The sequence below is a fragment of the Meles meles genome, chromosome 16 (assembly GCF_922984935.1).
Source record: "Meles meles chromosome 16, mMelMel3.1 paternal haplotype, whole genome shotgun sequence".
Taxonomy (NCBI): Eukaryota; Metazoa; Chordata; class Mammalia; order Carnivora; family Mustelidae; genus Meles; species Meles meles.
The window spans coordinates 79,707,228-79,732,118 of NC_060081.1; the positions used below are offsets into that span (position 1 = coordinate 79,707,228).

The window sequence follows — 24,891 nt, forward strand, 5'->3', positions numbered from 1 at the left end:
AAATTTATTGAATCAGGTACCAAAAAATGAAAACATCACACACACATATGGAAAAGAAACATTTTTTTTGTTTTGTTTTGAAAATTAGAACAGAAAGAGGACTATTTTGAGTAGTTGCCATTAAACTTGTCAGTTGTTTAATCCATTTATCAACATGCTGCAAACACTAATTCCATCCCATCCTGCGATTCCATTTTATGTTTACAGTCAAGTATCATTTAGAGTTTGACTATACACTTGGGGTAGTTAAATAAATGAGACCTACCTTACTGAGCTGTAGATCAGATTTGTTTGAAAAGCCACTATAAGAAAGGTTTTGCCAAAATTAAAAAAGCAATTCAGTATCAGAACGTTCTTCATAAAAGCCATTTTATAGAACATAAAACTTCTGGGTCACTAAGTTTACAGTCAATACTCTATAAAGAACTGAAATGCGGCAACACCAGCCGGGGTAATCTTGCAACTTCACTTGTAGTAAATAGCAACCCTGACTGTTAATGAAAAGCTGAATCATTCATGCAGTAGGAGGTGCCAAGTAATTAGAAATGAATGGTTCTGCCAGGAGAGTAACTGTTTTGTGTCTTATCATAGGGCCAGAATAAATTTAAATATGAATCAACCACCAATCAACCTGTAAAGAAACATTTCTAATAACAACTAACCTTCAGAAAGACTGCAAACAAAAAAATACATATTTACTATATAAAAATAACTTCTCAGCTCATTTAAATTTCATGTTTCATTAAGCAATATATTTAAATACATTTAGTTTTACTCATCACTAGGCTCAATAAATAAAATCTTAAAATGTTTATATCCCAAAGATTTATTTATGAAATGGTATGCTGTATCAATATGGTATTTTTGATACTTTATAAAATGTAATAATCACCTACTACAAAGACTGATTTCAAGTTTAGTTCCCTTCCTGTATAAACAGCTACTATTTTATAACTAGGGATGCCTGGGTGGCTCAGTTGGTTAAGCCACTGCCTTCGCCTCAGGTCTTGATCCCAGGGTCCTGGAATCGAGTCCTGCATAGGGCTCCTTGCTCGGCAGGGAGACTGCTTCTGCCTGCCTCTCTGCTGGCTTGTGTGTACTCTCTTCCTCTCTCTAGCAAATAAATAAAATCTTTAAAAAAATTACAATAATTTTAAAAAAGTAAATAACTAGGTGTTTTCTGCTGGAAAATTGTATTACTTGAACATGCTCAAAACTTACCTTCTTAAAATTGAGTAAAATAATTTAGTTGTATCAGGCAGAAAAATGTTTATTTCTAAAATTTAAGAACATACCTGTCAATCAAAGACTCCTTGAATTTTCTTGTAGACTTTATATCTTCCTTTGGTTTATACCTCTTATTAATTTGGTTTATCAAGGATTCTGCTGCATCAGTAAAGCCTTTCTCTTTTGACTTTTCTCTCTGAAACAATTTATAAGTTACTTTAAAACTTTACCAGTAATCCTTCAAAGGAAAATAAAGGAACATTTAAGAAAAATCTAGTTCTATATATAACTACAAAGAGAAATAAAGGAGGTAAGAAATTATTTAATAAATCTGTTAGGCATTCAAAAACACACGATAAGACTTAACAGTTTAAAAAAAAAGACTTAACCATTTACACGTGGGGCAGAATGCTCTGTAGAGATCAAAATAAGTTTCTATCCATGGAAAAATAAATTATATTAAAAACTTAAGGAAACTAAAATCAGGTTCTTTGAAAAGATCAATAAAATCAATACATCTCTTGCCAAGTTAGCTAAGGAAAAAAAAAAGAGAGAGAGAGAGAAAAGACAGAAATTACTACTATTAGAAATGAAATAGAGGCTGTCACTCTTAAGGACATTAAAAGGATAATAAAGGAATATTATGAACAACTCTTTGGCCACAAATTTGATAACCTAAATCAGATGGGCCAGTTCCTCAAAAGGTAAAATCTACCAGATGTCATACAAGAAATAGATCATCTGAATAAGCCTATTATCTATTAAAGAAAATGAATCAATAACTAATAACCTTCTAAAAGAGCAAGCACCAGGCCCCAGATGGGTTTCCTGGTGAGTTCTACCAAATACTTAGGGAAGAATCATACCAATTTTCCACAATCACCCAAGAGACAGAAGCAGAGGGAATACTTCCTAACTCCTTAAATGAAGCTGGTATCATCTTTAAGCAAAATCAAAGACAATACAAGAAAGGAAATAGACCTTACACTATCTCTCATGAACATAGATACAAAAACCAACAAAGTATTAGCAAATTGTATTCAGTAATGTATAAAAAGAATTATATACAATTGAATGGTATTTATTCAAGATATGCAAGTCTGATTCAACATTTGAAAATCAATTATAATGTATCATACCAATAGCCTTAAGAAAAATCATATATAATCTTATCAATAGATATAAGAGAAGCATTTGAAAAAAACCAGTATCTTTTCATGATAACAATTCTCAGAAAACGAGGAATAAAGGGGAACGTCTTCCACTTGATAAAGAAAAACTTCCAAAAAAACCAAAATTAGAGCTAATATCGTACTTAATGGAGAAAAACTACACGTTTTCCCACCAAGATCTGAAACAAGGGAAAGATGCCTGCTCTCACCACTTCTATTCCACATCAAACTGGAAGTCCTATGAATGCAATAAGACAAGAGAAGGAAATAAATGGTATCTAGAATGGGAAGAAATAAAACTATCTTTGCACATAACATCATTGTCTATGTAGAAAAAAAAATCTCAAAAAATTAACAAAAATGCTCCTGGAACTAAAAAGCAATTTTTAAAAAAGATTTTATTTATTATTTATTTGACAGAGATGACAAGTAGGCAGAGAGGCAGGCAGAGAGAGAGGAAGGGAAGCAGGCTTGCTGCTAAGCAGAGAGCCCAACTCGGGGCTCGATCCTAGGACCCTGGGATCATGACCTGAGCTGAAGGCAGAGGCTTTAACCCACTGAGCCCCCCAGGCGCCCCCTGAAAAGCAACTGCGATAGCACCGCTGAAGGATACGAGGTTAATACCCAAAAGTCGGCAGCTTCCTCTTAAGCTAGTAATGAAAAACTAGAGTTTAAAATTACATTCCATTTACATTAGTACTCCTTAAAATGATTTATATATTTAGGTATACACTTAGGTATAAATCTAACAAAACATGTACAAGATCTATACATGACTAATGAAGAAAATCAATGTCTAAATAAATGGAAGGAAATTCCATGTTCATGGGTAGGAAGCTCAATAGTGCCAAGATGTCAGTTCTTCCCAACTTGATCTAGAGATTCAATGTAATCCTAATCAAAGTCCCAGCAAGTTATTCTGTGAATATCAACAAAATGATTCTATAGTGTACTCAGAGAAGCAAGACACTAAGAATGGCCGATAGAGTACTGGAGAACAAAGCTGGAAGATTGACACTAGCATACTCTAAGACTTACTATAAAGATACAATGATTAGTGTAGAATGGTATTGGTGAAATAGACAAATCAAGCAATAGAACCAAACAGAGAGCAAACCAAAAGCCCAGAAATACCCTCATATACATAGTCAACTGATCTTTGGCAAAGAAGCAAAGACAAGGCAATGGATAAATTTGTCTTTTCAACAAGCGATGATAGAATAGCTGGACATCCACATGCTAAAAACCAAAAGACAAAAACCAAAAATGTATCTAGACACAGAACTTACATCCTTCACAAAAATTAACTCAAAGAGGATCATAAGCCTAGAAGTAATATGCAAACTATAAAACTCCTAGAAGATAACAGAGGAGAAAATCTAGGTTGACCTTGGGTTCGGCAATGCCTTTGCAGGTATAACACCAAAAGCACAATCTATGAAAGACAAAACTGAGATGTAGAATTTCATTAAAATTAAAAACTTCTGTTCTGTAAAAGACAGTGTTTTAAAAATAAAAAGACAAGCCACAGACAGAAAGAAACCATCTGTAAAACACATATCTGATAAAGGCCTTGTATAGGCATGCTGCAGAAATACTGTGGCTCTGGTTCTAGAACACAGTGACAAAGCAAATGCATTAAAGTGAGTCAAATGAACTTGGTTTCCCAGTGCATATAAAAGTTATGCTTACTCTACACTGTAGTCTATTAAATGTATAATGGCATTATGCCTTTAAAAAAGTACATACCTTAATTAAAATTACTTTAATGCTAAAAAATGCTAGTCATCTGAGTTTTCAGCAAATAGCAATCTTTTTGCTGGTAGAGGGTCTTGCCTCAATGTTGATGCCTGCTCACTGATTAGGGTCGTGATTGTTGAAAGCCGGGGTGGCTGTGGCAACTTTTTACAATAAGACAACCATGAAATTTGCCGCATTGACTGCCTCTTCCTTTCATAAACGATTTCTACGAAGCATGCAATGCTGTTTGATAGCATTTTACCCACAGCAGAACTTCTTTCAAAACTGAAGTCAAGTCTCTCAAACCCTGCCTATGCTGTATCAACTAAGTTTAAGTAATAGTCTGAATTCTTTGTTGTCAATCTTCACAGCTTCTCTACCATGAGTAGATTCTATCTCAAAAACCATGGTCTTTGCTCATCCATAAGAAGCAACTCCTCATCCATTAAAGTTTTGTCATGAGATCGCACCAATTCAGTCCCATCTTCAGGCTCCACTTATAATTCTAGTTCACCTGCTATTTCCACAGCATCTCCAGTTACTTCCTCTACTGAAGTCTTGAACCCATCAAAGTCATCCATGAGAGCTGGAATCTACTCTTCCACACTCCTCCTAATGTTGATATTGTGACCTCTTTCCATGAATCACTGATGTTCTTTTTGGGGGGATGAGGGGAGGGAAAGAGAATCCTAAGTAAGGCTCCACACCCACTGTGAAATATGACACGGGGCTCGACCTCATGACCCTCAGATCATACCTGAGCCAAAATCAAAGAGTCGGATGCTTAACCAACTGAGACACCAGGGTGCCCCATTCACAAATGTTCTTAATGGCATTTAGAATGGTGAATCCAAACTAAACCCTTGCTTTGCCTAGATCTATCAGAGGGATCACTATCTGTGGCAGCTAGAGTCTTATGAAATATATATTTCTTCAATAGTAAGACTTGAAAGTAGAGATTACCCTTTGATCCTTGGGCTGCAGAATGGATGTTATGTTTAAGAGTATGAAAACATTAATTTGGGGGCACCTGAGTGGCTCAGTGGTTTAAGGCCTCTGCCTTTGCTCAGGTCATGATCCTGGGGTCCTGGGGTCGAGCCCTGAGTCAGGCTCTCTGCTCAGCAGGGAGCCTGCTTCCCCTTCTCTCTCTCTGCCTGCCTCTCTGCCTACTTGTGATTCTGTCTGTCAAATAAATAAATAAAATCTTTAAAAAAAGAAAAAGGAAACATTAATTTCATCGTACATCTTCAGCAAAGCTCTTGAATGACCAGGTGTGGTCAGTGAGAAGTACTATTTTGAAAGGAATCTTCTTTTTGAGCAGGTCTCAACAGTGTGCTTACAACACTCAGCAAACCGTGTTGCAAGCAGACGTGCTCTCATACAGGCATTGCGGTTTCACAAAGCACAGCGGAGTAGATGGATCATAACTGGTAAGGGCCCTAGGAGCACTGGCTCTGACTTAGTCACTAGATGCATTAGCGCCTAACAAGAGAGTCAGCCTGCCCTTTGAAGCTCTGAGGCCAGGCACTGACTTATCTCTAGCTATGAAAGTCGTGGATGGCATCTTTTTTCAACATACGGCTCTCTTGCCTACCCTGAAAATTCCTGTAGTGTAGCCACCTTCATTAATGATCTTAGCCAGATCTTCTGGATAACTTGCTACTTTACCTTGCATTTTTACGTTACGGAGATGGCTTCTTTCCCTAAACTACATGAACCATTCCCCGCTAGCCTCAGACTTTTCTTCCGAAGCTTCTTTACCTCTCTCAGCCTTCATAAAATTGAAGAGAGTTAGGGCTTTGCTCTTAAGTGGGCTTCAGCTTAAGAGAATTTTGTGGCTGGTTTGAGCTTCTATCCAGGCCACTCAAACTTCCTCCAGATCTAATACAGCTGTTTCACAAGAGGACGAGCTTTTTGCTTATATCAGCTTTCTGCATGCCTGCCTCATTAAGCTTAATCATTTTTAGCTTTTGACCTAAAGTGAGAGATATGTGACTCTTCCCTTCACTTGAACACTTAGAGACCCCTGTAAAGTTATTAACTGGCCTAATCTCAATATTGTTACATCTCAGGGAACCAGGAAGCCTGAGGACAGGGAGAGAGATGGGGGAACTGCCGGGTGGTGTTGCGTCAGAAAACACACACTTACTAAGTTCGCCATCCTGTCTGGGTGCGCTCATAGTGCCTCAAAACAATTACTATAATAACATCAAAGAACACTGATTACAGGTCACCAGAACTAATTTAATAATAATGAAAAACTTTGAAATATTATGAAAATTACCAAAATGTGGCAGAGACATAAAGTCAGCAAATGTTGGTGGAAAAATAGCACTAATTCACTTGCCCAACACAGGGCTGCCAAAAACCATCAATTCATAAAAAATGCTGTATCTGGGGCACCTGGGTGGCTCAGTGGTTAAAGCCTCTGCCTTCAGCCTAGGTCATGATCCCAGGGTCCTGGGATAAAGCCCTGAGTCGGGCTCTCTGCTCAGCAGCAAGCCTGCTTCCCTTCCTCTCTCTTTGCCTGCCTCCCTGCCTACTTGTGATCTCTGTCTGTCAAATAAATAAATAAAATCTTAAAAAAAAATACAGTATCTGTGAAGGGCAATAAAACATGGCATGCTTGTATATAAATTAGACAAAGAACTGTTAATATTCAACAATAACAAAGAACCCAGTTTAAAAGTGAGCAAAAGATCTGAAGAGACAACGCACCAAAGAAGACATACAGATGGTAATCAAAAATATAGAAGCCTCCTTAAATGTGTATGTCATTAGGCAGCTGAAAATTAAAATGAAATACCACCAAGCACATATAATAGTAGCCAAGCTCCAAGACACTGACAACACCCAGTATTGGCAAGGTTTAGATCAACAGGAATTTTCTCATCTGTTGCTCAGAATGCAAAAATGGTACAGCCATTTTCCCCACTTACAGAAGACGGGCGGTTTCTTAGGAAACTAAACACATTCTGACCATATGATCCAGCAATCATGCTCCTTTCTATTTTCCCAAATGAGCTGGAAGCTTATGTCCACATGAAACCTGCACAATGAACATTTACAGAAGCTTTATTCATAACTGTCAAACCATAGAAACCAGCTAAGATGTCCTTCCGCAGGTGAACATCTAAACAGTCCTGGTCTGTGCATGTAAGAGAAGAGTATTCAGCAGTAAGAAGAAATGAGCTGTTAAGCCATGAAACACATGGAGAAAACGTCATTGCTATTACTAAGTGAAAGAAGCCAGTCTGAAGACTACATACTCTATGGTTCCAACTCTGACATTCTGGAAGAGGCAAAACTACGGAGACGGAAGATCAGTGACTGCCAGTAGTATGAGGGGGTAGGGAGCACAAGGGAATTTTAGGGACTAAAACTATTATGTGTGATAATACGTGTTGCTACACATCTGTCAAAACATATAGAATATACAGCACAAAGGCTGAATTCTAACCTAAACTACAGGCTTTAGTTAATAGTAATGTACTGATACTGGTTCATAATTTGGAATCCATGTACCTGCTGATGTAAGATGTTAATGATGGGGAAACTGGGGTGTGGGTGAAGGGGAAATGGGAACTCTTAGTGTACTTGTACACCTGAAACTGCCTTACGAAATACCATTGTTTTAAGGGCACCTGCCTGGCTCAGTCAGTGGAGTGTGCAACTCTTGATCTCGGGGGCATAAGTTTGAGCCCCATGTTGGGTGTAGGGATTACTTTTTTAAAAAAAGGTAAAAAATACTATTACTTTAAAAATGGAAGGACTACAATTATCATCTGCATAATTTTAGGTAATCTGGCTAAAATTTCCTATATTACTCAAAGATATGAGTTCTCCTGATTCTAATAATCACTAGTTTTATCTTTTTTCTGGGAATCAGGCATTTTTTAAAAAGTGTGGTAAAATATAATAGAAACAAAAAATTTTATTTATTTATTTATTTATTTATTTATTTATTTATTTTTTGCAGGAGAGCCAGAGTGAGAGGGGGTTTCAGGCAGAGGGAGTGGGAGACAGAAAATCTCAAGCAGGCTCCATGCCCATCACAGAGCCCAGTGCAGGGCTTGATCTCACAACCCTGAGATCATGACCTGATCGGAAATCAAGAGTCGGATGCTTAACTGAGCCAACCAGGAAGCCTATTTCAATCATTTTTCAGTTTATGTTTTTATGTGTAATATAGATCATAAGTTATTATTTACTGTCTCTTCTTGAGATTACTGTACTTGGTTTGATAAAAATGTAGCAAAATGAACCTCTCCCAGAATAGTGAGTATATGGTTTAGGAACTTCCAGCATGACTGGAGCTGCCTTGGGAAACCTGTACCACCAAGCTGCAGAAGTTCTGTATCTCTAGGCTAGTCCAGTGAACAGGAAGCAGGACCAGATGACCACCTTAGAGGAAAGTCATCATACCTGCAAATGGCAGAAAGTCCTCTATCATAACACAGGGAGCAACATTATGAAAGACTGAAGAGAACTTCTGGAAACAGGAAGTTGGTTTTAAAAAATGAGTGCACTGTTTCGATGATCAGTTTCTGTGGTCCCAGAAAAAAAAACAAAGACTAGCTCAGGGAAATTCTGTGGAATAATTCTAAATTCCAAGGGAAACAATTTAAAATAAAAACTGAGAACATTCAGCATTCTGACAAAAAGAACCTATTTCCCTTGCATCTGAAGAACTAAACAGCAGCTACGACTAGAAAGAAGAATAGCATACTAAGAAACAAGAGAAAGTGACCCAAAAGAATTTTGTTAAAGAAGAAAGTAGTCAAATAAGGCACAGAAAGTGAATTGCAGATTAAAGACAAAATAAAAGGGCTGGTCCAGACAAATGAAATAATGTCTAATTATAAATAACAATAGCAAATACTTAATAGATATATTAAGTATTTCATTTGCATATTGAGATGCTCCAATACATGGACATTTTATATCAACTCTAAAATTTGGCTCTCCAGGTATGAATACCACTCTGGAAAATAAATGAAAATAGAAGCCTATAAAACCTGGATCTTCTAGACCTAAATGTGAAACAGGAACCTATCACAATCCTTGAAGAGAACACAGGCAGCAACCTTTTGACCTCAGCTGCAGCAGCTTCTTCCTAGAAACATTGCCAAAGGCAAGGGAAGCAAGGGCAAAAATGAACTATTGGGACTTCATCAAGATAAACAGCTTTTGCACAGCAAACGAAACAGTCAACAAAACCAAGAGACAACTGAAAGAATGGGAGAAGATATTTGCAAATGACACATCAGATAAAGGGCTAGTATCCAAACTCTATAAAGGACTTATCAAACTCAACACCCAAAGAACAAATGATCCAGTCAAGAAATGGGCAGAAGACATGAACAGACATTTCTCCAAAGAAAACATACAAATGGCCAAAAGACACATGAAAAAGTGCTCAACACCACTCGGCATCAGGGAAATCCAAATCAAAACTGCAGTGAGATACCACATGACACCAGTCAGAATGGCTAAAATTAGTAAGTCAGGAAACAACAGGTATCGGCAAGGATGTAGAGAAAGGGGAACCTTCCTATACTGTTGGTCGGTATGCAAGCTGGTGCGGTCACTCTGGAAAAACAGCATGGAGATTCCTCAAAAAGTTGAAAATAGAGCTACCCTATGACCCAGCACTACTGGGTATTTACTCCAAAGACACAAATGTAGTGATCTGAAGGGGCACCTGCACCCCAATGTTCATAGCAGCAATGTCCACAGTAGCCAAAGTATGGAAAGAGCCCAATGTCCATCAACAGATGAATGGATAAAGAAGATGTGGTATACACACACACACACACTCACACACACACACACACACACACACACACACACACAGGAATATTATGCAGCCATCAATAAAAAACCCAAAATGGAGTATTATGTAGCCATAAAACCCCGTCATATACTTATACATGTGTGTATAATGGAATACTATGCAGCCATCAAAACCCCCCTGAAATCTTGCCATTTGCAACAATGTGGATAGAACTAGAGGGTATTATGTTAAGTGAAATAAGTCAATCAGAGAGGGATAATTATTCTATGACCTCACTGATTTGAGGAATTTGAGAAACAAGACAGAGGATCATAGGGGAAGGGAGGGGGGAAATGAAACAAGACAAACCAGAGAAGGAGATAAACCTTAAGAGACTTTTGGTCTCAGGAAACAAACTGAGGGTTGCTGGAAAGGAGGGGGGTGGGAGGAATGGGGTGGTGGGGTGATGGACACTGGGGAGGGTGTGTGCTATGGTGAGTGCTGTGAAGTGTGTAAGCCTGATGAATCACAGACCTGTACCCCTGAAACAAATAATACACTATATGTTAAAAACAAAAACAACCCCCCCTACCCCGGATCTTCTAAAGAAGAGTGAAAAACAGATTCTATCCCTGGCAGTGGAATGCATTTTTTTTTTTAAGATTTTTTTATTTATCTGACAGACGGAGATCACAAGTAGGCAGAGAGGCAGGCAAAGAGAGAGGAGGAAGCAGGCTCCCTGCTGAGCAGAGAGCCTGATGCAGGGCTCGATCCCAGGACCGTGGGATCATGACCTGAGCCGAAGGCAGAGGCTTTAACCCACTGAGCCACCCAGGCTCCCGGAATGTATTCTAATTAAAAAGTTTTCTGGGGCTCAGTCGGTTCAGTGTTTGCCTTCGGCTCAGGTCATGATCCTGGAGTCCTGGGATTGAGCCCTGTGTCAGGCTCCCTGCTCAGGAGGGAGTCTGCTTCTCTCTCTGGCCCTCACCCCACTCGTGCTCTCTCTATTTCTCTCTGTCTCTCAAATAAATAAATAAAATCTTTAAAAAATTAAAAAAATACTTTCCTTTAAAAAAAATGTTCTTAATCTGCATCTTGATAGCAGTGACAAAAAATATATGTATGGTAACTACTACCAAAATTAAACTTTTGATCCAAAGTATGGTGAAGATGAGCTTAAACTGTCTTACAGCATCCCACAGATGATTAATCGGAAGGATAAGGTGAAGACTACGGTGGGGATGAGCAACAGGACAGTGGAAGACGGTCTACTACACTCCGCCTACATTTTTTCTTCTCATTTGGCAAAACCTGTCAAACTCTAATGCAATAATCCAAGAAATGGTTTCAGATGCTACTATGTGCAAAACTGAACGAGGCCATGCAAGAGAATAAATGACGAATAAAACATAGTCTTTACACTCTAATAGGTTAAAACAAGGAGAAAAATAGACACAAATAACCACTTACTAAAAGAAAGGTAAGCACCACAAGAGAGACACGGACAGTTCTACATACTCAAAGCATCTGCAGGACAGAGCAGAAGAAAACCATCAGGAGGACACAAGGAGCTGCAGGGTGCCTTCATGCCACACCTATTTACACACCTGCCCTGCACCTGTGGGCACACCAGTTGGGAGGGGGACCAGGGACAAGGATGAGGAGAGGGAGTTCAGGAGGTGCTCACTCAGACGGGAGACTTAAAGATCACCGTCTTACAAATGTCAAATCTGCAGCAACGCATCAAGCTTCCTTCACTGTCTTATGTTATTAGCTATAGGCACATTATAGGTGTGCAGAAACCAAACATACTGAAAACTCACCATTTTTTTTGGTCTCAGATCCCAGGAATTAAGCTCCGATGCTAATCTTTTCCCTGATTTTCTATGACTTTTTACATTTTTTTGAGGAGAAGGGCTCTTATCACAAACAGCAGGATTCACATCTTTTGACAGTATGTATTTCTTCCTATAGATCACAGATTCTTCGACTGTCTTATTTAGGAGAACGGACTTAAAAGTAGTTTCAGATTCAATATGCCAATCACTTTGCTTGGTATTTTCAGTATTTTTCTGCTCTGAATGTTTAGGATGATTTAGTCGTTGCTGAGTGTCTCTTTTGCAAACTCCTACTTCTGCTGTCTCTATTTTGTTATGCTGCGTTGTTTTTTTCTTATATTGCACCTTTTCTGTTTCTTCAGAATTATCCTCAGATATGGAAGAGGATGATTTTTGTTTCCTAAGTTTTTTGTTGACAGTAACATCTAGTGGAAAAATAAAAAACCAATCCTTATTAAATTAATAAACTGGTAATACATAAATTTGTTAACATAAAAGATATTAGACATTGCAAGAAATGAGGATTTCCCTGAGCTACTATTGTATACGGAGAAAATGCTGTTTCACCTTGACTGAACGCATCTCCTGATGAGGTGCCTGCTCTTTGGTTGTTACACAGATTAATATTTGTTACAGGAGTCCAGCACGACCATCTGGAGGGCATTTTGTTTCCACAGATGTTGCCCGAAACACCAGGTAACCTGGAAAATAAAATAACTTGCTTAATGTATTATAAAACATTAGCCTATGACTCTGACATGAGACCGGATTTTTTGTTTAGTCAGTGTTTACTGATAGCAATTTATTGTCAAGTATGAAAACATTTTGCTAAGTCATTATGAAATTTAAAACTTACTATGTAATTGATCAGATTAAAAACTATTAAAAAGTTCCATTATTGCTATTATTTGATGTCCACTTAAAGATATTTCAAATATATCTCACATATCTTACATGTTCTACTGTGTATTTAAACTAGGTTAAATTTCTTCACATTCATACTTAATTCTTTAAAAAAATCTCATTCATTTTAAGTCTCTCAATTTGGGAAAGACTTATGTTGGTGGCTATGAAAAAAACACAGACTATTCACCATTGTGCAACCATAGTAACACGAGCTGATTAGTGCTAGAGCCAATACTACATTCTAAGAATATAAATGTCTTTTCTTTTAAATTTATTACATTTATGTAAAAACAACATTAATATATACTAACTTATTTGATGGTTTTCTTCATACTTACATAGGCTTATCTATTTTCTCCACTGCCTGGAAATCTGGAACAACATCCTGCAGGTCATCTAAATGAAACAAAACAAAAATTACGGCATTTTCAATTTTTTGTGCATTTGCCAGGGTAAAATGGGAGTTGGTATAGAAGTTGATCAAGATTCACATATTAGGATACAGAGATCGATTTTCTTAGAAATAGAGACTGTATTATATTTCCTTGTAACCTCTAAGTTCCTTTCATAAAGCCAAATGCATTCATTATAAATCTTTTTCAAATCAATGAAGCCAGTGGAGTTAAAGGGAAATATGAAATGGTTACATTTTTTAAAGGAGAAAGTGAAATTAAACCAAGAAAGTACTTACTAATATTTTGGTTTGGGAATTCAGTGTTCTTATTTTCTGTCTTCCCTACAACTTTAGCAGTTTCGATGTGCTATAACACATAGAAGACACAGTAATGTAAATTTTTAAATCAAGGGATTACATGAAAACAACTCTTAAAAGTCAGAGTATCAAAGTTTAAAACATTTAAAATAATTTTCCTTGTTACTAAAAGTTGGATAGTATTTCTATGGTTTCATGAAGGTTATGCCCATTCCGGAATACTGTTTACCCTAAAGCACAAGAAAATAATTTTCATCACAGACAAGGCAGAAGAGCCTACAAACTTTCTGATCTCACCCACAGCTAGTACAGTAATTCCTTTCTCATCGGTAACTGATAATTTCTAGAATCACTATGGCACATCTACTACAGCTCATCCCACAACCTGCATCTCCTGTCTTTTCACTAACATACACACAAGGCTTGGCAATTCTAGAATATTAAAGGATTCTGTAAAGTTGTGGCCAATGAACAGGTAAATTCTTGTCTCCACCAAGCTTCCCTTTTTTCATAGCCACAGATCTGACAATAATTTGCCATCACAATCAGAAATACATGCCCTCCAGGCTAAGATGTGGTGCCTCATGCTGGCTGTCTTCCCTGCTTGGTCTAGTGGGCTCTTCTCCATCCCAGGACAGGAGCAGTAGGAGAGCATGCAGGTGTGTGTTGGCTGTTCCAATGACAGAAGGGCTCCCCTGACTGGTACAAGCAAGTGCAGGCCTTGGATGCCCAACATCCTACCCACTCGGGACCACGCCATAGCACGGAACAATAGCACCCTAATAATGGAACTATTACTTTTGACTTTTTTCCCCGAGCATCTTCAACTCTTTCACCATTCATTCCTTGGCCACATAACCTTTTTTTTTTTTTTTTTAAATCCGCTACCTCTTCTTTCTTACGGTGCTCCATTGGAGAAAATGACACATATTTCTGATCTGATGCCATGATAAAATTCAGTCTTAAATTGAAAGGGCCTTTAACCTAACACCTTTACTTATTCTTCATTATCCTTTACTTACCCTCCCCATTATCTCTTAGCAACGGCGTCAAGTCTTTACATGTCCCTGAGCCCACTACTTCAGCAGACTGCCAAGACAAATTCGCCGTGTTCACCTCCCACTTCAGAGGAAACAAAACTATTAGGCATTTCTCATCTCCAGACTTACTTATCTGTATCTCTGACTACCTCCTTTATCTCTCCAAGAAATAACTTTCTGTTAGCTATTCTCTGTTTTGTCCTTTCCACTACCTGGAATGAATGCCCTTCTCCTTCATGTCCGCTTCATTAACCTTTATTGACCATTCAAAAACCAGCTCACTCTCCAGCTCCTTAAAGAGCATCTCCTGATCTTCACCCTCCCCTCCAGCCCTGGAGTTAGGGAACTGCCCCTCCACTAGCTTCCTACTGCATCCTGTGTGTACAATATGGGAACATTTACACAATATTGTAAGTATCTTATTAATTTGTCTGATTTCCACACTAGACTTTGAGATACTTAAGGACAGAATCCACTTGTATCTTATATTTCTAGCAGACACTAACTTGTATAATGAACTAAAGAATGAGGCCAAGTTCATTTCTCCTACTGAATACATTAATCAGAGTTACACTGAATAGATATTCCTCAATTTTACTGTTAGCCTATTAAGTAGATCCTGTCAGAAGGAACTGACTTTCAAGAACAACAAATCACACACACACATATACATGTATATACATATATGTGTATGTGTGTGTGCATATATATATACACAACATGATGATGCTTTAAAGAAAGTGAGGCACTCTCCACTTGCAAAAGAAATTAGCTCAATATGTATTTCTACAATGACTTGATACATTTTTTAAAATGTTTTCAAAGTAAAATTACTTTGTCTGTATTAGCTCCAGTATTTCTTCCTTCAGATGGTCTAGATACAAGAGATACAGCATTGTCCACTCCACTTTGTGAGGTTTTAGGTACATCGGGTTTTTCTGTGGAACCCATCACTTGCAGTGGTGGTTTAATTCTTCCTCTCCGAGGTGTTGCTAAAAAGGGGGACAAAGGATGGCTTTATTTATAGGGCTTCTAAAATTACATATTGCTATTACTGTGGTACTTTTCAGATGAGGAAGGTAAAAAAAGGAAGGTGCTAGGAGAGGTCCCAGGTTTCTGGTTTAGATGAATAAATGGATACAGATGCCCTTTAACAAGGTAAGAAATAGACAAAAAACTTGGCAGGGAGGGTGGAAAGATGAATTATTGTGGCGCCTATTGGACATCAGATACCTGCCCAGTAGGCAATTGGATTTTGGGAACAGAGGTTACTATTAAATTATCATATAGATTAAAGAAGACTATGATTTATAGAAGCTAGTATGTAGTATTATTTTTTGATTTGTGTTAGTCCTTAGCATGTAGCAGGCTCTGTCTAAATGTTTCACAATATTTCTTGTTGAGTGAATGATTTTTATTTAGTCTTCTAAACAACCTGATAAGATAAACACTTTAGTTCCATTTTATGAAGAGAAAACTGGTTCTAAACTTACCTGGCGGACAATCTGTACAAAGCACACAACTGGGGGAAGGGAAATAAGCACAAGCATCCTGATTAATTCAATGTTTTGTCCACTATGTTACAGATGACTCCCACTTAAATAACAATTAATTATTAATGCTGGGTATTAATATATTAAATAATGTTTACATGATAACCAAAATGCCTTTCTTAGAAATTTGAAATTTCTTGACAATTAGAAGACATTTGTGGTTCATAAATTAACAATTTCTATATCCCCAACTTATCCTCTATGTAAATTATGCCCAGAATATCTCTGAATTTTAAAATGCCAGTTTTAAAAATATGTTTATTAGAAGTCTTTTAAGACTGTACAACTTACATGTGTTGATTAAAAGTACTGGACTTCTCACAGTGTATCTGTCCGTACCAGGAACAATCATTGATGCTTCAGACATTTTTCTTTTGCTAGGAGTAGTTATCTGAAATCACGAGAAGCAGCCACAGTAAAAACACATTCTCTTTTGAAATTACTCTATGATTTTATCTGTAACATTTTACCTTGACAACACACAAAAGATATATGGTACTTTTTTTTTTTAAGATTTTATTTATTTATTTGACAGAGAGAGAGATCACAAGTAGACAGAGAGGCAGGCAGAGAGAGAGAAGGAAACAGGCTCCTTGCTGAGCAGAGAGCCTGATGCCGGGCTGGATCCCAGGACCCTGGGATCATGACCTGAGCCAAAGGCAGAGGCTTTAACCCACTGATCCACCCAGGTGCCCTATATAGTACTTTTTAAAAAGATCTTATTTATTCACTTCAGAGATAGATGGAGAGAGCGAGAGAGAAAGCACAAGCAGGGGGACGAGCAGAGAGGGAGGAACAAGGAGATTCTGTGCTGAGCACATGACCGAGCTGAGCTGGACACTCAACTGACTGCACCACTTAGGTTCCCCGATCTATGGTATTTTATAAACAACATGATATCCATAAGTGTCTGTGTTGAAGGCTGACTTAGAAGGTTTTACCCTAGTATTTGGTATTGAATAGGTAGCCAAACCAAGGAATGTTGTTTTAACAAGTATTTATAGAATATCCAGACATATGAAATACAGCACCTTTATATGCTAGCTGAAAATACTTTATTGACACTGAGTATATCTATAACCAATGGCTGAGTTTCTTATTCTATTTCAGTGTATGTTTGGATTTGTATTTATGTAAATTTATATAAATTTGCAAACTTTTCACACGTTTTTAAAAACTGTATTAACATTCTGTGAGGACTGAAGTGACTTTGGAGTGAAAAGTTGCCGTAGGGATTCCGCAGCTGGCGGTCGCAGTAAAGATGTTCATGTTCTAACTTCATCCCAGAGTCACTGAGCGAAGTGGAGAGGAGTCTCAGAGGACGCCATGGCAGAGAATAAACAAACAAACTACAAAGAGGCAGAGGAGAGCTGTTTTCCAAAAGGCACCTGCCCCTAAGACTAAGAAAAAAATACTGCAGGAGTTTTTAACAGGTCTGTAAACGGGGTGTGGAGGAGGGGTAGAAAGGAGAGGAAAGGGGGGAATTCTATGATTAATCAGAAAACAAACTACTGAAACAATGCGTTCCTCAAGAAAAGACAGTTCCTAGCGGCATAGTGAATGGGACCCGGACCCGGGAGGTTACCTATTCATATAAATTCTTCAAACAGTCAATCCTTAACAAAAACATGGTGGCATTTAACAACAGGGTACGGTTTCTCAGAGATCTTGAGTTCTAGAGTTTATGACTCAATAAGTTTAAGGTGAGAATCAACATTTTAAATAAGTACTCATGATTTTGATAAAAAAAACACAGAAAATGGCTTCTATAATTTAACTGTCCAAGAAAAACAGAAGATGGAATTTTTCATTTAAGGACGGATATAGACCAATGGGAAAAAACAGTGAATACCATCAACATGACAAAATGTATGGAAGAGCCTCTGAGAGTTAAAGTTGCCGAAAGGTGAGAAATTAGTAAAAACTAAAACAGGAAAATGTCCATGAAGAAAAGTGAAAATCAGGACTTGCAAACGTAACAGCACATTAAACGAGGGAAGGTAAACCAAAGGACAAACAACAGGAATGAGGGTATAGAGGCAAGAATTAGTGTGACATTAAAAGAGGCAGGAAAGGGCACCTGGCTGTCTCAGTTGGCTGACTGCTTTCAGCTTGGTCATGATCCTGGAGGCCCTGGCTCAGCAGGGTGTCCGCTTCTCCCTCTGACCTTCCCCTTCTCAGGCTCCCCCTCTTTCATTCTCTCTCTCGCAAATAAGTAAAATCTTAAAAAGAGGCAGGAAAGCAGTTAACCTTACTAAGGTGGTGGCTACGTAGAGTAAAAGGAATTTGTAGAAGGACTCAGAACGGAGTCACAATTTAGATGCAGGAAGATAAACACAGAGATCCCACAACTCTGAGCAGAATGCAACATGGACTGTGGGATTAAGAAAACCGGGGGGGGGGGGGGGGGGGGGCGCCTGGGTGGCTCAGTGGGTTAAAGCCTCTGCCTTCAGCTCCAGGACCCAGGGTCCTGGGATAGAGCCCTGCCCATCAGGCTCTCTGCTCAGTGGGGAGCCTGCTTCCTCCTCTCTCTCTCTCTGCCTACTTCTGATCTCTCTCTTTGTATGAAATAAATAAAAAACCTTTAAAAAAAAAAAGAAAAGCCAGGGGAAGGAACACCACAGGGGGCAGTTCACAGAGTCAAAGGCCAATGAGGAGGCTGCTGGGCTGGGCTGGGCGTGCTAAAATGAGTAAGGGCGAAAGGAAGGAGGAGGAAAGGATGCATGAGGCACTACGAAAGAGCCATCATGAGTACCTTGGCGTCGGGGGAGAGGAAGTGGGATTCGGTAGCGCTGTGAAGTGTGCGGGCAGATGCACATCGGGAGCAAAAATGAAAGAGCCTGAGGTTGGACTTCAGGAAAAGAAGAGATGACGAAAGGAAACTTTCCAAGAGTAAGTAGAGACTTCACTGCAGACCGTTGAAGAACGGTCTGGTGTATTTCGAGAGCTTAAACCATGCACAGGAAGGAAGCTCTTTAAGGGATAAGGCGTAGGTTCAGGAAGCCGAGTCGAGCTTTCAGAGCAAATCTACACCGACGATGCAGGGAGAAAAAGTATGTCTGATGGAGTCACAGAAGCAGGAGGAAAACTAAAAGGCTGACAGAAATCAGAGGAGGAAAGGACATTAAGGAAGCGCTGTTTGAATGTCAAGCGTCACAACGAAACAAGAAAACTGAGAACTGGTTCTGCTGAATGTGGCCTAGAGGAAAGCCTCCATCAGCAGCCGGAGGAGGAAAAAGAACTTAATACTTAGTTTTCTTTCCTTGTGCAAATAAAGAGACCATTTATTTATTTGTAGATTTGTATTCTACGAAACAGCCAAAAACAAATACAGACAGGATAAATGTAACAAGGGGTACTCTCTTACACATTTCTAACTTGGAATTTGCAAGTGTATAGTATACCTTGTCTTGACCCTCTTACCCTGCACATAAACACAATTGCTAAAACACTAGCTTTTGTTTGCATGTGTAAAAGGCAGAGGAAATGTTCTGAATGTTACTGATGAAGGCCATTAAGGTGAATTCTAGATGCTTCTTTCTATATTGTATGTCACAATTATTTGACCTGTGCTGTTTTATAAGCAGCTATTTGAGACCATACTTACCTCAAGCTGACTATTCTTTCTGTCCCCTTGATTACTGTTTTTGACGCATTTTGAAGGTTTAGCAAATTCCTTTTGGGAGTTAGGTTTTTCTTTCAAAGCAATGAGTTCCTCTTCGATGGGCGAGGTTTGACTTTCTGGCACTAGAATCTGTTGGAGAATGTGGAGAAAAGTATTTCAAACTGCAAACCACAGGAAGTTCTCAAAAATCACTGGTGAGGGTCCACTGCTTGGTATCTTAATAAAGCATCCATTCGTCCCACACTTACAAAAGTCAGTTCTTCCCGTTTTCTATGTACTTAGTCCTATATAGTGTCCCAACAAAAAGCACACACATTTTCGAATGTCAACAGACATAAAACAAGCTTTGGCATTAGTGGCAGGACATATATACCTAATTTTTAAAGTTACCAAAATAACTATCTTCTATTCTAAAATAAATAATCTTTAATAACATGTATAAAAAATCATATACCTTATTGGGGCGCTATATGTTGAGACAATTTGTTTTTTAGATATTCACCCTCCAACATCATACTGTGCAATTATTTAGCGTTCAACGTAGCCCAGTGATAAAAACCAAGTAAGTCAGACACATACCTGTGATCCACTTGCATCGAAAAGTATATGCACAGATGTTTTGGCAATGGAAATACCTTGTTTTCTGGTAAATTCCTAAAATCAAATTAATTCATCATGATGTTATTTTTCTCCCAGTCCCTTCCATGTTAATACAATTGTTTCCTGTTTCTTTTCAAAACTCCCAAATCCTCTCAAATCATTATTTTGTATGCATAAATACCCTTCTCCACACAGTCTCTATTTTTCTTCACCATAAATCTTCTGCACTGCTATGAACTGAATGTGTCCCGCTAAATTCATATATTCAAAACTTATCCCCAAGGTGATAGGAAGTGGGGCCTCTGGCAGGTGATTGGATCATCAGGGCAGCACCGCTGTGAATGGGATCAATGTCCCTATAAAATGAGACCCCAAGAACCCCCTCACTCTTTCTGCCGCATGAAGACACAGTGAAAAGACAGCTACTGTGAACCAAGCAGTGGGCCCTCACCAGAAAATAAGTCTGCTGGTACCTTGATTTGGACTTCTAGAATCTAGAACTATGAGAAATAAATGGAAATAAATGGGAAGGAAGGAAGGAAGGGGGGGGAAGGAAGGGGAGAAGAAGGGAAGAAAGAAAAAAAAGGAAAGAAAAAGAAGTAGGCTGTCATTTTAAGCTATCCAGTCTACAGTACTTTTGTTACAGCAGCCTGAACAGACTAAGCTTGTCAACACAGTCGCTCCCTGAAACAGAACATCAGTTGTCACCTTACTGATTCATGATGTCTTCCACAGTCCTATAACCCATCTTCTCTAAATTTCACCCATCAATTTCCAAGGCCATTTCAAGCCCCATTTGAATAGCCTTTCCTTCAAATCTGAATCTTAATGAGCAATCTCTTTTCTCAACTTCTATACCTGCCCCTTATTTACAGCTTCTGGGGTAGATTCGCAAAAATAAAAAATGTTCAATATCTTAAAAACATAGTCTTGTCTCAATTCACTTTGTTAAACACCTAGCAGGAATTCATTAACTATTCTGAACACTGCAGCTTATTTTTTCTTCTGAGATTCTAACAGCTGTCTTAAGGATATGGCTAACAATCTGATGGTTATTCCACAATAAAAATTCAAAGAACTAAAAATCAATATGTCATTTTAAGAATTCTAAGGGGAAAAAAATCAATGAAATTTGTAGCCCCATGTAACTGTAACTTTCCAGAGTTATGAAAATATTAAAAAGGATTTTATGAAAATAGATATTAAAAGGAATTTAAACACTTACCCTATATTTATTTGCACCAAAAATTTTTTGTGTCACATTAGTGATTTCTAATGATGCGTCAAAATACAAAAGCAATTCTTTCCCTTCTCTTTTACTAATTTTTACTATGTTTTTCAAAATTATGGTCAGTAGCTTCTTCGATTCTCTCACTGTATACAAACAGATCACACTGATTAGTTTATATGCATTTCTATGATACCACTCTCTAGGTATACTATAAATTAGAAAGTCACATAGCGTATTAATTAAAGTGAAATAACATTAACTTTTAGGATTTAACAAACAATCCCAGTGCTAATAACTTGTGCAAACAAATCCATTTATTTTTCAGAATCTCAGTTTCCTGACCTATAAATTATAAGTTAATACAATAATTAATGAGCTAAAGCCCAAATATGTTCTGGACACTATCAGGTTCTTAATAAATATTCCTAGAACACATCTAAGAAAACTATTTGCTAAATTTAAAAGAGGCAAAGAAAGAAAGTAACTTTAGTTCCGTACATAACTGTATTTCCAGGCATAGGCATGTACTCAAGCATTTCTCTTAAATCCAGCCGTTACAAACAAGTTGACAGCAAACCACGGTCAGAAACCTGGGGGGCTGGAAACTGAAGAAGAGTCAGCGCGACTCCTCCATTAATTCGACTGATGCACTGAAAATACTGCAAGTGCCAGTTTTTAAGAGGTATTCACCATCCTTCCTCCCAGGATTCACCAAAGAATCACTTGGCATACAATTAGCGTGCCTGTATTGTGGACTAACGCCACTTGTGGCTCTGTCCTACTTCTGATGGTGCGTCTGTTGATGACTGTCAAGACGCCGCACCGGCCCCCAATGTGTATTTTTGGGCAGGAGGGAAACATCCTGATGGAGATGGAGCATGCCAAGTAGAAAAGTTTGTCTCTACTTCAAGAGAAGTTCTACTGGCTACTTCAGGACCTAACCTACAGGACAAATGTCCCTACTGGCTATAGAATTCTGATTCCTGGGAGGCTCACTCAAGCAGAATGTGTGTTATATGGTTTTGCGACTATGCGGTCATGAAAAACTTCCGCAGTTATGTCCTTTGATGGCTTTCGGAATTACTAATTGCTTGAAGACAGTGGTGACAGTTTCTAACTCAGAGAGTGCTGGTGGTTTCATTTTGGAAAAAAAAGTCATGTGTTTCAACAGCAACAAGTTTTCAGGCTTTAGAGATGAAAGTCTGGGTGGCTTTGAAGACAATAATGTTTTGAATTCTGATGAATATTAGAAAACATAATCCTTATGGATATTTTGATTATTATTTTGTTCTGATGATTTTTTTCTGCAGCTTGCCATGAACTTGTAGTAAATACAATATTTGTTTCACTGCTTACCTAAACATGGTATTAGAATTACTTCGGATATTGCTGTATGTTTTGCACTTTTTGCACAAAGTCTTCTCCACATGTACTGTGACAATCTATAAAGAATCTATTGATATTTGTTATATTTTATTGTGGGCTTTGTTGAAATTTTTGGCATCTCCTGTAAGTGCCTGGACTATATCATGGCTTGCTTTTAAGGAGCAGTATTACTGAGATACCAAAACATTTATTTTGCTGCTTGCTAAATAGCCAAGTATTTGGGGGCGCCTGGGAGGCACACAGTCAATTGAGTATCTGACTCTTTTTTTTTTTTTTTTAAGATTTTATTTATTTATTTGACAGAGAGATCACAAGCAGACAGAGAGGCAGGCAGAGAGAGAGAGAGGGAAGCAGGCTCGCTGCCAAGCAGAGAGCCCGATGCGGGACTCGATCCCAGGACCCTGAGATCATGACCTGAGCCGAAGGCAGCGGCTTAACCCACTGAGCCACCCAGGCGCCCCACTGAGTATCTGACTCTTGATTTTTGGCTCAGGTCATCATCTCAGGGTTGTGAGATCGAGCCCTGTGATGGGTTCTGCGTTCAGCTCAGAGTCTACTTGTGACTCTCTCTCCCTCTGCCTCTCCCCCCACTGCACATGTGTGCATGCACACGTGTGCTCTCACTCTCTCTCAAATAAATAAATCTTTAAATAAGTCTAAGTATTTGTAGATAAACAGATTTATATGAGATTCAAATGCACTATATGAATATAATATTTTCTCCTACGAAGGCATTAAAAATTTTTTTAAGACTGCCCATGGAGCCTTTATTTTATAAATTCTTAATTTTATATATGAAAGGGTCTAACTGCCTGCAATCCATCATCGCTACTGCTTCCCATCCTCTCAGTCTGCAACTAATGAAATTCTTTTTCACTGTAAATATTGAGTTCCAGATTCTACTTTTTTTTCTTACTTCCATGTGTGCCCTTCATGTAAAAATTCACATATTGTCCATTCCATATAGGTTACACCAGACTACCACTTTGCTACAAAGGACACTAAAGGATACACACAAACAGCTGGGTGAAGAGATACATAGTGTGAGGTCTGGAAGGGTCTGGAGCACAGGAGCACCTGTCCCTGAGAAGCTTAGGGTGCCCCGCCCTCCAGGCATGAAGGTTCATTCTTATTCACCAACCAGGAAGCTCCAAAACACCCCTTTTAATCTATACATAAAGAACTCAATTTTTAAAAAAATTGTCCTCATATAATTAGGAAGAGTTATATGTTGGAAAACAAATCCTAAAAATCAAGTTTTGCTGTTAAAACAATGAAAATTACTGTTTTTTTGGCCCAATTATGTGCAACTATGTCTGGCAAGATGCAAAAGACAGAACTTTATTAGGAAGTGGAGGCAGTGATTAGCATGATAATAAAGGGGAGAAAAGAAATTCAAAAAATGTTAAGAGAAATAAATGAACATGAAAAATGATTCGTTGAGGGAGAAGAAACAATCAAGAATGCCTTCTTCTGGGGGACCTGGAAGGTTATCATACCTTTTGTCAAAATAGGAAGTAAAGGAGCAGTATATAGAACTTAGCTGGGAAATTAGGAAAAAAGATTCAAAAATAAAAGTGTAGTCAACAGTGTCAAATGTGGGGGAAGGGTAACTTTAAGGACTGAAAGTGTGCATACTGATATTAATAATAAAATTGGGGTGCCTGGGTGGCTCAGTGGGTTAAAGCATCTGCCTTTGGCTTGGGTCATGGTCCCAGGGTCCTGGGATCGAGCCCCGCATTGGGCTCTCTGCTCCGTGGGGAGCCTGCTTCCCCCCCTCTCTCTCTGCCTGCCTCTCTGCCTACTTGTGACCTCTGTCAAATAAATAAATAAAATCTTTAAAAAAAAATTAACTATTATGTTGACATGTTAAATTTCAGTGGAGTGGGATGGAAAATAATGTAGTAACAGCAGGACTGAAAAGCAGGAGTAAAAAGATTTGGTAAAAACGATCTCTCAAAGTTGACTGTGAATGGAAAAAGAGTGAACCAACTAGAGGAAGATGAAGATCCAAGTAGGTTTTTTTGTTTTAAAATGCAATAATGTAGGTACCACAAATATAGAAGATGTAAAAAAAAAAAAAAA

The 24,891-nt window shown here is 38.3% G+C and overlaps 1 protein-coding gene across 1 annotated transcript in view; it reads right to left on the reverse strand.

Annotated features, from left to right (window-relative positions):
* SYCP2 (synaptonemal complex protein 2) overlaps positions 1 to 24,891 on the reverse strand; it is a 70,014-nt gene that overhangs the window by 18,370 nt on the left and 26,753 nt on the right. Inside the window, exons 15-25 of the mRNA XM_045980152.1 lie at positions 21,415 to 21,563; positions 20,169 to 20,243; positions 19,572 to 19,718; positions 16,256 to 16,355; positions 15,246 to 15,403; positions 13,351 to 13,420; positions 12,998 to 13,055; positions 12,321 to 12,454; positions 11,739 to 12,178; positions 1,296 to 1,423; positions 266 to 302 (exon numbers count right to left, since the gene is read on the reverse strand). Of these exons, the coding sequence (XP_045836108.1) occupies positions 266 to 302; positions 1,296 to 1,423; positions 11,739 to 12,178; positions 12,321 to 12,454; positions 12,998 to 13,055; positions 13,351 to 13,420; positions 15,246 to 15,403; positions 16,256 to 16,355; positions 19,572 to 19,718; positions 20,169 to 20,243; positions 21,415 to 21,563 (1,496 nt within the window). The remainder of the gene's footprint in view (positions 1 to 265; positions 303 to 1,295; positions 1,424 to 11,738; positions 12,179 to 12,320; positions 12,455 to 12,997; positions 13,056 to 13,350; positions 13,421 to 15,245; positions 15,404 to 16,255; positions 16,356 to 19,571; positions 19,719 to 20,168; positions 20,244 to 21,414; positions 21,564 to 24,891) is intronic.